This window comes from Mobula birostris, chromosome 31, assembly GCF_030028105.1.
Source record: "Mobula birostris isolate sMobBir1 chromosome 31, sMobBir1.hap1, whole genome shotgun sequence".
Classification (NCBI taxonomy): Eukaryota; Metazoa; Chordata; class Chondrichthyes; order Myliobatiformes; family Myliobatidae; genus Mobula; species Mobula birostris.
Genome location: NC_092400.1, coordinates 31,164,348 through 31,177,750, shown reverse-complemented (window position 1 = coordinate 31,177,750; position 13,403 = coordinate 31,164,348). Strand labels below are relative to the sequence as shown.

The window sequence follows — 13,403 nt, the reverse complement described above, 5'->3', positions numbered from 1 at the left end:
AGGATGTTTTCCTATTACCTTTAAATAATAGTTTAACCCACAATGCCCCAACCTAAGTCTTGTAAATTTCACCATATCTCTACGATTTAAAAGGTAACAGCCTGAGACCTTTTTAACCAGTGGGTGACTAGAAAAATAATGCCTGCCCCTTAATTCATTTTTCCAATCCTCCTGCCACTTCTTCTCTAGACCTTTTTTAAATCCTACTTCTCAATTCTGCTCTGCCTAGGGGTACTCTAATTTCTACTTGCCTGCTCTGTAAGGAAGACTTTGCAATGCCATCCACAATTTCATTTCCCTCCACCCCAGCATGCCCAGGTATCCATGAAAATCTGACTGCACAACCCATCTCAACAACACTAAGAGAATCTCAATCACTATATCAGGACGAGCTTTAGATAGCCTCTAAGGCAGCAGCAGACCAATGCTCCCGTTCTCAGTGTTTCCCCTTTAAGTGCCTGTGAGTGCAATGTGGTTGTACTGACGTCAGGCCGTGCAGCGGGCGACGCGCCCGGAGTCCCGGCAGCACAGCCGGCCGTCAACAGTCAGGGTTACTGCGGCTGCCGACAGCCGGAGATCGCCGCCCGAAACACGAGCACCTGCTCGCTGACCCTTCATCCGCTTAGCGGGAGCCCGCAGCACAGAGTCAGGACGAAGTGTGACCTTCTGCGATACCACACTACAGAGAGCCCACGGTGTCTGTCTTCCCTGCAGAGTATGCCTTCGGTGGATATATATATATTTTCTGTTTGACGTTGTTTTTTTTCCCCTCTCCTGGATATCGTTTCAATCTGTTATCTCTCGCTGCTGTAGGATGAGCGGTGCTGTGGACCAGGAACAGCCCGGGCTGAGGGTCGGCTCCCCGTCCGTGCCGGAGGCAGTCCCTGCGGGAGAGGATGGCTTCAGGTGAGCTTGGGACCAGCCGCTGTCTCAAATCACATTACCGAGGGCACTCATCCAATCACTGCTCCGTGTGGCAGCGGACAAAAATCTTTGGAGCGGTACTTCACTGAATATATAGCCTGACTGACCCTCCCGAGTCTCCAATCACTTCCCAAAGTCAAATCACATTGTAATTACTGAGACTGTGAAATTCAACATGATTACCACCGCTGTACCCCTGCACTGTCTCTAATCTTTCCCATTATCCCGCCCCCCCCACCTCTGCCTGGATGAGTACAGTCAGTTCACCAGCAGCTGACCTTCGCAAGGTCACCTCAGGTCTCCATCACCCATGTTGCCTGCCTTTGGCTCATCTGTAAAGCTGGTCAGGGACGTTGGCTGAGGGTTTGTGGTCACCTTCCATGCCTGTGTTCCCCCCACGTACAACAGCCCCGTTCCTCGTCACCGTGTCTCCCGTTTGTGGAGGTGAGGTGGAGCGTTTTGTAGTTGAGTCCTGGTGAGATTGAAACCATCAGATCATCTTAGACAGAAGGCATTGTACCCTTGCTTGTGACTTCATTCCCACCCAGATCAGAGTATCCTGTTTAACCATAGCCTAGGTTTTGAACCCTGTTGGAAATCCATTCCTATGTTTTCCTCTGCTAGATAATTCCTTCTCCCACCACCGCCCCAATGCTACTTAAATCCTCTTTTATGCCTTCTTCTCCGCCCCTTCACCTTTCCCAACCATCTAACTGTCTAGCTAACCTCTTTCTCCTCGCCCCACCTTTTTATTCTGGCATCTACCCCCTTCCTTCTCAATTCTGAAGAAGGGTCTTGGCCTGAGATGTTGACCGTCTACTCATTTCCATTGATACTGCCTGACTTGCTGAGTTCCTTCAGCATTTTGTGTGTTGGTCTGGATTTCCAACATCTGCAGAATCTCTTGTGTCCATAACTTCTCCATTCACTTACCCCCTTCCTTTGGCACATTAATATAACAACCTGTGTCTCAAATACCCAAATCTTTCCACGTGTTTGACTGTAGCTCTCTAGTCCCTCTCTGGTAGAAGATTCAGTCAATGCTCTTTCCCTTGAGTGATAATTTTGTGGCAAGAGCAACACTGTAGATGACAGAGAGTGGCGAATCAAAGGAATAAACTTTGATATGTGGTCTGTGACATGCACTTTCCTTCAGAAAGCTGGAGAAGGGCTTCGGTTTTTCACCATACAGTAATGACTGGCTTACAAAAATACAATTATATGGGGATTTAAGTTTTCAGGGGACAATGTCGGACGATGAAATTAAATTTTGCAGTCAGGTGCAGGAAGTTACAGTTGGAAGTCAGAGAGTGAGTTAATGATAGAACTGGGAAGTGATATTTTCTCAGAATCAGGATCCACTGACATATGTTGTGAAATTCGTTATTTTGTGGTAACAGTAGAGTGCAATGCATAAACTAAATTACAACCTTGTATATGAAATTAAATTAGTGCAAAAAGAGAGCAAAAAATTAGAGAGGTGGCATTCATTCATTTAAACATTACCACAAGATACAAAAAGAAATATTTTAAAAAAGCAAGCGGTGCAAAAAGAGAGTAAATTGTGAGGTGGTATTCGGAAATCTGATGGTGGAGGGAGAGGACGCTGTTCCTGAAACGTTGTGTGTCTATAGGCTCCTTTACCTTCTCCAGATAGTAGCAATGAGAAGAGGGCATTGAATTGAATTGAACTGACTTTATTACTTACAGCCTTCATATACACGAGGAATAAAAATCTTTACGTTACGTCTACATCTAATTGTTCAATGTGCAATTTATAGTAATTTACAATAAATAGTATGTACAACAGGATAGTCAATATAACATAGAAATACAGTTGTGTCAGCATGAATTAATCAGTCTGATGGCCTGGTGGAAGAAGCTGTCCCAGAGCCTGTTGGTCCTGGTTTTTATGCTGAGGTACCATTTCCCAGATGGTAGCAGCTGGAACAGTTTGTGGTTGGAGTGACCTGGGTCCCCAGTGATCCTTCAGGCCCTTTTTACACACCTGTCTTTGTAAATGTCCTGAATAGTGGGAAGTTCACATCTGCAGATGTGCTGGGCTGTCCACACCACTCTCTGCGGAGTCCTGCAATTGAGGGAAGTACAGTTCCCGTACCAGGCAGTGATGCAGCCGGTCAGAATGCTCTCAATCGTGCCCCTGTAGAAAATTCTTAGGATTTGGGGGCCTGTACCAAACTTCTTCAACCGTCTGAGGTGAAAGAGGCGCTGTTGTGCTTTTTTCACCACACATCCCGTAACTTCAGACCATGTGAGATCCTTGGTGATGTGTATACCGAGGAACTTAAAGCTGTTCACCCTCTCAACCCCAGATCCATTGATGTCAATAGGGGTGAGCCTGTCTCCATTCCTCCTGTAGTCCACAACCAGCTCCTTTATCTTCGCGACATTGAGGGAGAGGTTGTTTTCTTGACACCACTGTGTCAGGGTGATGACTTCTTCTCTGTAGGCTTCTTCATTATTAATTGAGTTTAGGCCAATCAGTGTAGTGTTGTCAGCAAATTTAATTAGCAGATTGGAGCTGTGGGTAGCGACAGTCATGGGTATACAGAGAGTAAAGGAGGGGGCTTAGTACACATCCCTGAGGGGTACCTGTGTTGAGGGTCAGAGGGGCGGAGGTGAGGGACCCCACTCTTACCGCCTGCCGGCAATCTGACAGTAAGTCCAGGATCCAGCTACACAAAGCAGGGTGAAGGCCAAGGTCTCTAAGCTTCTTGTCGAGCTGGAGGGAATTATGGTGTTGAATGCTTAGCTGTAGTCCAAGAACATCATTCTCACATAAGCATCCTTCTCCAGATGTATAAGGACAGTGTGTAGAGCTGTGGCTATTGCATCATCAGTCGATTGGTTGTGTTGCTAGGTGAATTGTAGGGGGTCTATTTTGGGTGGTAGTGTGCTGCAGATGTAGTCCTTGACCAGCCTCTCAAAGTATTGTCCTGAGTGATGAAGCTCCTTAATGATGGGTGACGCTTTTTTGAAGATATCCTCGATGCTGAAGAGGCTGGTGGCCCATGATAGAGCTGGCTGAGTTTTCAGCCGTCTGCAGCTTTTTCCAGTCCTGTGCAGTGACCCTTCCATACCAGACATTGATGCAAACAGTTAGAATGCTGTCCGTGGTACATCTGTAGAAATTTGCTAGGGTCTTTGGTGACGTACCAATTCTCCTCAAACTCCCAATGGAATATTGTTGCTATTATGCCTTCTTTGTAATTGCATCAATGTGTTGGGCCCAGGATAGATCCTCAGAGATGTTGACACCCGGGAACTTGAAACTGTACAGAAGTATACAAGTAAATGTGGAGGAGAAAATATATTAAAGTTTTCAAAGGCATAAGTCTTTAAAATTAAGTTTGAAGGCGAAAGAAACTGCTAGATCCAAGTTTATTAGTGACTTGCAAGAGGAAGTGGAAGGGTGGGTTGGAAGTTTGCAGATGGCACGAAGGTTGTTGGATAGTGTAGAAGGTTGTTGAGTGCTATAATGAGACATTGATAGCATGCAGAGCTGGGCTGGGTTGAGAAGTGGCAGATGGAGTTCAACCTGGAAAAGTGTGAAGTGATTCACTTTGGAAAGTCAAATTTGTCTGCAGAACACAGGGTTAATGGCGGGAGGAGGAACTGGGGGATCTTGGGGTTCACATCCATAGATCCCTCAAAGTTGCCACGCAAGTTGATAAGGGTTGCTAAGAAGGCGGTTGATGTGTTGGCCTTCATTAGTTGGCGGATTGCTTTCAAGAGCCACGAGGTAATGTTGCAGCTCTATAAAACTCTGCTTAGATCAGGCTTGGAGTATTGTGTTCAGTTCTGGGTCACATTATAGGAAGGATGTGGAAGCTTTAGAGAGGATGCAGAAGAGATTTAACAGAATGCTGATTGCATCAGAGAAAGCATGGACTGTGAATGTGAGAATGAAAAGGCTTTGCACAGTTTATTCTTGTAAATATTTTTCAAATGGCTGCCCTAATTAGCCGAACTTTCATGGAAATAGTTAAAATGGTTTAAATATACAAACTACCATTTAACTGAATAATAGATTATGTATTTACAAGAAATAGAGAAAAATTTAGACTTTAAATGCTATTACAGTACTATAAAACTGTGCATTAGTTCATAATTGTTATCGACAGAGGAATTCTTTCATTGTACATGTACGCTGCCTCATTCTTTTAATTGACTGTAAATGAACAAAATCAGAGCAGACATCTGGTGTGGATAATGGCCTGCCTCTGTATAATGCTATCGACAATTGCATCCTCCAAATCTTCATTTTCATTGTAATATTGAAAATGATTGCCAATACCTTAATTCTTTGTAGTTCCTAACTTGATGAAATAGTTGAATTGTTTCATTTTCACTCCCGGCCATTTCTGCCATCTCCAATCCTGATTGCTTGAAACTGCAGTGGGCAAAGCAGTTCTGAATTGTCTTACTACTTAGTTCTCACTAACTATCTGTGACAAAAATCACTGCTTTCTCGACACAAACGCACACAACTGACAGTATTTATAATCTGATTGCTATAAACACGATGTAGTGTATAAAGGTCACACAAGTGCATGTGACTGACACTAGTTAGAAACTGTCCAGCAACAGTCTCCTGCTCCATTTAAGTGGCATAGCATCCCAAATAAATGAAGGAAATCCTGGCTATTTTCTTGATTAGTTTTTGTCCTTTAAGAGTTGTCCCCCATTTACCAATAGCCCAATTTACTGGAATCCACTGTATATAAAAAAGCACAATCCCCCATATCTGTTTAATTCACAAACAGTACTGTCCTATTGTTTCATCTTGTCCATGAATCACATCCCTTCCTATCTAGGCAATGTTTTAACTCCTGTACTCCCATTCTCCTTCCATCACCACCTACAGCACTTCCGACTGATGCTCTCCACCACATTAACAATTTCCAGTTTCTTTTAGCCATTTCTCTCCTATTTTCACACTGAGTATCTAATCTCCCTCGAGCTCCATTCCACACCAGAATTAGTTCTGGACCCTTTGCTTCTTCCTTTGACAAGGAGTGGCCCCCCCAATACCCTCCTTCACTTGGTTTAAACTTAATCTTAAGTTCTGAAACAACTCCCCTGACCGCATTTAAGTCTTCCAGACAGGTATTGGTTTGGGGATCTGTACAGGTCTAAACAAGGCCCATCTCCCCGTGGGGTTTGTGGAAAAATTATCTGGTTCATCCCTCCTGGGGCCCCTCCTGTGCTTCATTCTCTGGTACATTGATAGAGCACTAGTGCTGCATGAATTGGAAATTTTCATTGGCTGCCATTTTCCATTCTGTTCTCACCTTCCTGCTTTCTAGCTTTAACTCTTCCCTTCCTCCTCCATTTCAGTGAAGAGTATCCATGTTTAAACTATGGATCCTCACAGCTTATTTGACCATTATTCCTCTCCACTATAAGGACTTTACTCTGTTCTCACAATTTTTCTGGTTTTGCCAGGATCTGTTGTGATGGTGCCACCTCCCACACCAATATTTCTTTCTCTCTCCTTAATCAAAGTTTCAACTCCACCATCAGTAACTGTCTTCATGCAGTTGACCAAGTCTTCTCCATTTCCAACATTTCTGACCTCAACCCTTCTTTGACAACTCAGAATCATTAGGTGTTTCCCCTTGTCTCCCCTTCAATCACATCGATTTCCATATTCAGTGGACCATCCCCTGTAGTCTATGACCTCTCTCCCAGCACATCTCTGTGTTCTATCTTTCTGAAGGAATCTTTCTGAATTGGATATTTGTTTACTCTTCCACACTGACAAATTGCTCACAATCCTTCCCCTGGCACCTTCCTATGCAACACCCAGAAATCTACTACATTTCTTCCAACCATCAGGGCCCCATGTGCTACTCACAGGTGAATGGCGATGATGCTGTTTCTTAGTTATGAACTGGGTTTGCTGCTCATTATATGGTGAGGGCTGAATGCAGATTAGGTGTTTACTTTGTGTGACACTTTCCTTCAGTCCACGTGCACGAGGACTTCCTCAATTCATCTCCGCACCCCCTTCCTGATATTTCTGAACCAGTGTCAAAATGCAAAAAGCCAAACTCAGAAAGTTCAAAGTGTGTTTATTATCAAAGCATGTACAATATATGTCACCATGTACTACTCAGAGATTCATTTTCTTGTGGGCATTCGCAGTAAATACAAAGAATATTAGAATCTACACAAACACACAGAGACACATACAAAAGCTCACAAGCACCCAATGCGCAAAGGAGGCAGACTGCGGAAATACAAAATAAGTAAATAATATTGAGAACATGAGTTCTAGAGTCCTTGAAAGTGAGTCCGTAAGTTGTGGAATCAGTTCACTGTTGAGCTGAGGGAAGTTAGCCAGTTAACCATTCAGGATCCTAATGGTTGAGGGATAATAACTGTTCCTGAACCTGATGTTCTGGGACCTGAGGCTCCTGTACCTTATTCCTGATGGCTGCAGTGGAAAGAGAGCATGGCCTGGATGGTGGGGATCCTTGACGATGGATGCGGCAGCGCCCCCTGTAGATGTGATCCTCTTACAGCAATCTGGAAGACCTCTTGCCTTATCTTTTGGTCATGAATTCACATGGTAGAAACTTTATGCGGTTGACACCCAAGCTCAGGAAACCTGTATCTCACTGATCTGTGAGCAAACAAAGCAGCAACAGCAGTTCCTTTATCAGTGGGTGCATTTCACATTTGCTGTTGAATATGAGAATTTATATAGAACGTTCTTGGTGGGCTAAACTCTTCTCAGATACATTCTACAAGAAAACTTCCTGCTTTTTATCAGTATTTTTATAAGCACGGACCTAGTTTAGAGCTCATAAAATTGGGTTAATTATTTACCAATGGGAGTCTTAAAGATATTTCCAGAGTCTTTAAAGAATCTAAAATTGTTAAACTAGGTGGAATACAAACTAGGTGGAAGGCAAGGACGTTTTCAACCAGTCCCTGCTGTGGTTAATGACTATTGTCCACAGTGACTATTTCATATCTACAGTGATGAAATGCTTTGAGAGGTTGGTCATGGCTAGAATGAACTTCTGCTTCAGCAAGGACCTGGACCTATTGCAATTTTCCTATTGGCACAATAGGTCAACGGCAGACACAATCTCAATGGCTCTTCACAAGGCCTTAGACCACCTGGGCAATACAAACACCTATGTCAGGATGCTGTTCGTTGACTATAGCTCAGCATTTAACACCGTCATCCCCATAGTCCTGATTGATAAGCTACAGAACCTGGGCCTTTATACCTCCCTCTGCAATTGGATCCTTGACTTCCTAAGTGGAAGACTACAATCTATGCGGATTGGTGATAATATCTCCTCTTCGCTGACAATCAATACTGGCGCCCCTCAGTGATGTGTGCTTAGCCCATTGCTCTACTCTCTCTATATCCATGACTGTGTGGCTAGGTATAACTCAAATACCATCTATAAATTTGCTGATGATACAAGCATTGTTGGTAGAATCTCAGATGGAGATGAGAGGGCGTACAGGAGTGAGATATACCAACTAGTGGAGTGGTGTCTCAGCAATAACCTTGTTCTCGATGTCAGTAAGATGAAAGAGATGATTGTGGACTTCAGAAAGGGTAAGACGAAGGAACACACACCAATTCTCATTGAAGGATCAGAAGTGGAGAGAGTGAGCAATTTTAACTTCTGGGTGTCACAATCTCTGAGGATCTAACCTGGTCCCAGTATATCGATGTCATTATAAAGAAGGCAAGACAGCAACTATATTTCATTAGGAGTTGGAAGAGTGTTTGTTTTGCCACCTAAAACACGCAAAAACTTCTATAGATATACCGAGGAGTGCATTGTGACAGGCTGCATCGTTGTCTGGTTTGGGGGGTGGGGGCAGGGTGGCTACCGCACAAGACTGAAAGAAGCTACAGAAAGTTATAAAACTAGTCAGCTCCATCTTGGGTAGTACCCTCTGTAGTATCCAAGACATCTTCAAGGAGCGGAGCCTCGGAAAGGTGACGTCCATCATCAAGGACCATCTATCATCCACCACCGATGACATGCCCTCTTCTCATTATTACCATCAGGTAGGAGGTACAGAAGCCTGAAGGCACACACTCAGCGATTCAGGAACAGCTTCTTCCCCTCTGCCATCTCATTTCCTAGATGAATATTGAAGACATGAACACTACGTCACTTTTTAAATATGTATTATTTCTGTTTTTTGCACTATGACATTTATTTATTTTTCTTTCTATATTATCATGTATTGCATTGTACTGCTGCTGCTAAGTTAACAATTTCATGACACATGCCAGTGATAATAAACCTGACTCTACTGAAACTGTCCAAGTAGAAAAAGAAAGAACTAATGTTAAATAAATAAGAGCAATAAATATTGAGAACATGAGATGAAGAATCTTTGAAAGTGAGTCCATTGGATGTTGGAACATTTCTATGATGGGGTAATTGAAGTTATCATTTGTGGTTCAAGATGGTTGAGGGGTAGTAACTGTTTCTGAACCTGGTGGTGTGAGTCCTGAGGCTCCACCTTCCTGATGGCAGCAGGGAGAAGAGAGCAAGTCCTGGGTGGTGGGGGTCCCTGATGATGGATGCTGTTCCTCTGACCCAGTTTCATGTAGATGTGCTCAATGGTGGGGAGAGCATTACCTGTGATGGTCTGGGCCACTGCATTTTCTAGGATTTTCCATTCAAGGGCATTGGGTTTCCATACCAGGCAGTGGCGTATCTAAGGTGTGGCAGGTATGGCACGTGCCCTGGGCGCCACTTGAAGGGGGGGGGGAAACGCCACTGAGCAGTTTCTATTAAAGTCAGACAAGCCATCCTTGGATAGTGAAAAAAGAATTTTCTTCAGATATATGATCGGTCTTTGATTATCATGGGTGAGAAGCATTAGGATGGCCTTATTTCAGAGCATTGTGTAAGAAGACCATGAAATATTTCTTCACGAAGAAGAAGGAAAGTGGAGCTGAAGGACAGAAGAGATGAAAGTTGGAGGTGGAGGAAGCCAAGAAGTCGAGCAAGTTCTTCATGCCCTTTAAAAAGCCCGGAACAAGTAGTTCGACACGTTCCATGGAGTCGCCTGCACCTGCTACAAGTTTGTCAGAATCCGAAGGTGGATCAAGTACAAATGTGTCACAAGCCGAGGAGTAAGTCAAGTCAGATAAATCCGAGTATGACGAGATTAAGAGTGAGGCTGCCACACAGAACGTGAACATGAAAGGAGGGGAAGATGATGGTGGAGGTGGTGATGTTGAGTTTATTGACGAGATTTTACCTGACGAGATTGAACCTGACAACACTGAATCTAGTGAACTGGTCGGTGGCAAAGAGCCTGGAACTGTCATACCAGAAGTGATTGAACAGCATGACACTGGACTTCTGAAGTTCGACAAGGATACTGGAAAATCAATTCTGCCTGACACGTTGAGAACAGAGATAATAAAGCTGGGTTCGAAGTATTTCCAGAACAGTGAGGGGCCTTTCCTATCAACAAAAACTGCTCAATGAACAAAACTTGGTTCAAGAGGAAATTGAGAAATGGTCGTGGTGAGGAAGTGACTTGCTCATGGCTGGTCTATTCCCCTTCTAAAAAGTCTGCATTTTGTATCTGTTGTCTTCCCTATTCCCGGACAGACCATCAATCCTCATTGGAGCAGGAAAGTGGATTCAATCAGTGGAAAGTTGGTCGGCTGGTGGCGCAGTGTGATCAGCGCCGTACTCGAGAACGGAGGTTCCCGAGTTCAATCCCATGACAGACCGCTCCTGAGCACGCTCTCCATCCGTACCAGGTTGATGTCGAGCTCGCAACTCGACCTTGCAAAAAAAATCACTGCCACCTCCAGTTTAAATTCCCACGTGGAATATTGTGGAGGATCAAATACCCACCCCAACCCACCCGCTCTATCCTTAACTCCCCTTCCACAATTCCCCCCAAAAAGAAGCACCTGAAAGGATTAGTGTTCATGAAAATGCCAAGAATCATTGGGAATGCTTCACATAGTGGAAAGAAATGGAAAGAAATTTAGCTGGAAACAGAGGAGTTATTGACGCGGTATTTCAGTCACAGATTGAGAAAGAAAAGCAGAAGTGGTGTGATATCTTGATGAGAATCCTTCACTGCATAAAATTTCTTGCAACTCAGAACCTGGCTTTGCGAGGACACAGGGAGTCACTTCAGCTAGACAATGACTCCAATGTGGAAAATTTCCTTGGCTTACTGAAACTACTGGCCATCTTTGACCCTGTCATAAAAGAACACCTCACTCATTTGGAAAGTCATCCTGGATCCACGTCTCATCTTTCACCGGGTGTCCAGAATGAATTCGTCCACATGATGGCATCCACTGTTTGCCAGAGTTTACTGAGAAGCATTCGTAAAGCCAAGTACTATGGTCTCATGTTTGACTCGACTCCTGAGCAGATGTCAGAAGTAGTGAGGTATGTGGAAGTTGATTTTGAGAGGAAAACAGTCCATGTTAGAGGTTCTTTCTTGGTTTTATCCAGATAAGCCAGAAGGCTGCTGAGAGCTTGGTTGAAGACATCTTGAAACAGCTAGAGAAGGACGAAATGGAGCTACACAATTGTTGGTCACAGTGCTATGACAACGCTGCTGTGATGGCTGGACACAGAAGTGGTGTTCATCAAAGAATAAGTGAGAAAAACAACCTAGCAGTGTTTGTGAATTGTGACAATCACTCACGCAACTTGGTGAGTGTACATGCAGCCAAGCAGGATACAATAATGGTCACGTTTTTTGGAACTATCGAAGCTCTCTACGTGTTTTTCTCTCATTCAACACAGTGCTGGGAAAAACTCAAAAACGCCTTGCTTGTGGTTGTTAAGTTGGAGTCCAAAACCAGGTGGAGTGCAAGGACAGAAGCAGTGAAGCCCGTCAACAAGTACCTTGAGGAGATACTTCAAGTTCTCCAGGACATGATAGACGATGAAAACGAGACCAGTGAAACAAGAAGTGACGCAAGGCAGCTGTACAAGCGCATGTTGAGTTACAATTTTCTGATTTTGGTAGGATTTTGGATCAAAGTACTCATTCGCATTAACCGTATTCAAAAGAGGCTGCAGAATCCTAGCATGGACTTCCACGATGTTGCCCTGGATTTGAAAGCCATCCGAGATCATCTTTATGATGAAAGAGAAATGTTGGTCAGTGAGTCGCTCGAAGAAGGAGTTGGTCTCTGTCAAGAATGGAATATTGAAGTTGAAAGACGTCAGAGACGAAAGAAACGAATGGCTGATGAGAACTCAAGAGACGCTGGGTTAACAGCTAAGGAGGAAATGGAAAGAGTCATGAAGGGAACACTCGACCGTCTTCACAGGGAAATGGACAAAAGGTTTGCTCATTTGCATGACACTGACACCAAGTTTGGGTTCCTTCTCGATGTCGAGGTACTGTGTTACGGCGCTGACAGTAACGACCTAAAGAAGAAGTGCGAAAATTTGGGCGAATTTTACAGCTCTGAGGTTGATGGACAGCAGCTATATGAAAACATTTTGGGTTGCAGAATGTTGCTATCAAGGCGGGTCAACATGAAAATATCAAGACCTGAAGAGCTTCTTGAATTTATTGTTCAGTATGGAGATGAGAGCGTCTTCCCCAATCTTCGCATTGCTATTCAGATAATGCTAACCATCGCAGTTTCCATTGCCAGCTGTGAAAGATCATTCAGCAAGTTAAAACTGATACTTTTGTATTTGAGAGCCTCCATGGGTCAAGGCAGACTCTGTGATCTTGCTCTGCTGGGTGTAGAAAGAGAAGAAACTGATAAAACTGACTTTGGTCACATCATAGACCAATTTGCATCCGTGAAAGCAAGGAAGGTGCAGTTATAATTTTCATGTAGTGCCATAGTTTGTTAATTAAAAGATTAACGAGCTTGACTTGTATTTTTGAGCTGATATTATGGTAAAGTTATCTAAAAGATGGGTGTCAGATGTTTGGACGGGGCGCAATTTCAGTGCTTGCCATAGGGGCTATTTTCTGTAGATACGCCCCTGATACCAGGCTAGATGCAACCAGTTAATATATTCGCCACTTCATAAACTGATAAGAGGAGAATTGCTATTTTCATTTTTTAATTATATATTTTATACTAGTTTAACAATATCTATGAGTTTGACAATGTCTATCTTAATCTCAGTTTGTATTGTTACTGATATATATATATATTTGAGATAATTCTCTTGATACTTATACTTTATTGTCGCCAAACAATTGATACTAGAACGTAAATCACCACAGCGATATTTGATTCTGCGCTTCCCACTCCCTGGATTACAAATATTAAATATTAAAATTTGTAAAAATTAGTAAATATTAAAAATTTAAATTATAAATCATAAATAGAAAATTAAAAAATGGAAAGTAAGGTAGTGCAAAAAAACCGAGAGGCATGTCTGGATATTTGGAGGGTATGGCCCATATCCGGGTCAGGATCCATTCAGCAGTCTTACCAC

The 13,403-nt window shown here is 43.4% G+C and overlaps 1 protein-coding gene across 3 annotated transcripts in view; it reads left to right on the top strand.

Moving 5' to 3' along the window:
- Positions 1-512: 512 nt before the first annotated feature.
- Positions 513-13,403, top strand: part of inpp5jb (inositol polyphosphate-5-phosphatase Jb) — a 108,842-nt gene continuing 95,951 nt past the window's right edge. For 2 of the 3 annotated variants that reach the window (XM_072247630.1, XM_072247628.1), the window contains exons 1-2: positions 513-715; positions 814-906. In XM_072247630.1, the coding sequence (XP_072103731.1) occupies positions 815-906 (92 nt within the window). In that variant the 5' untranslated portion in view covers positions 513-715; position 814. Of the gene's footprint in view, positions 727-813; positions 907-13,403 lie in introns of all 3 variants that reach the window. The other variant, XM_072247629.1, reaches the window with a different exon arrangement.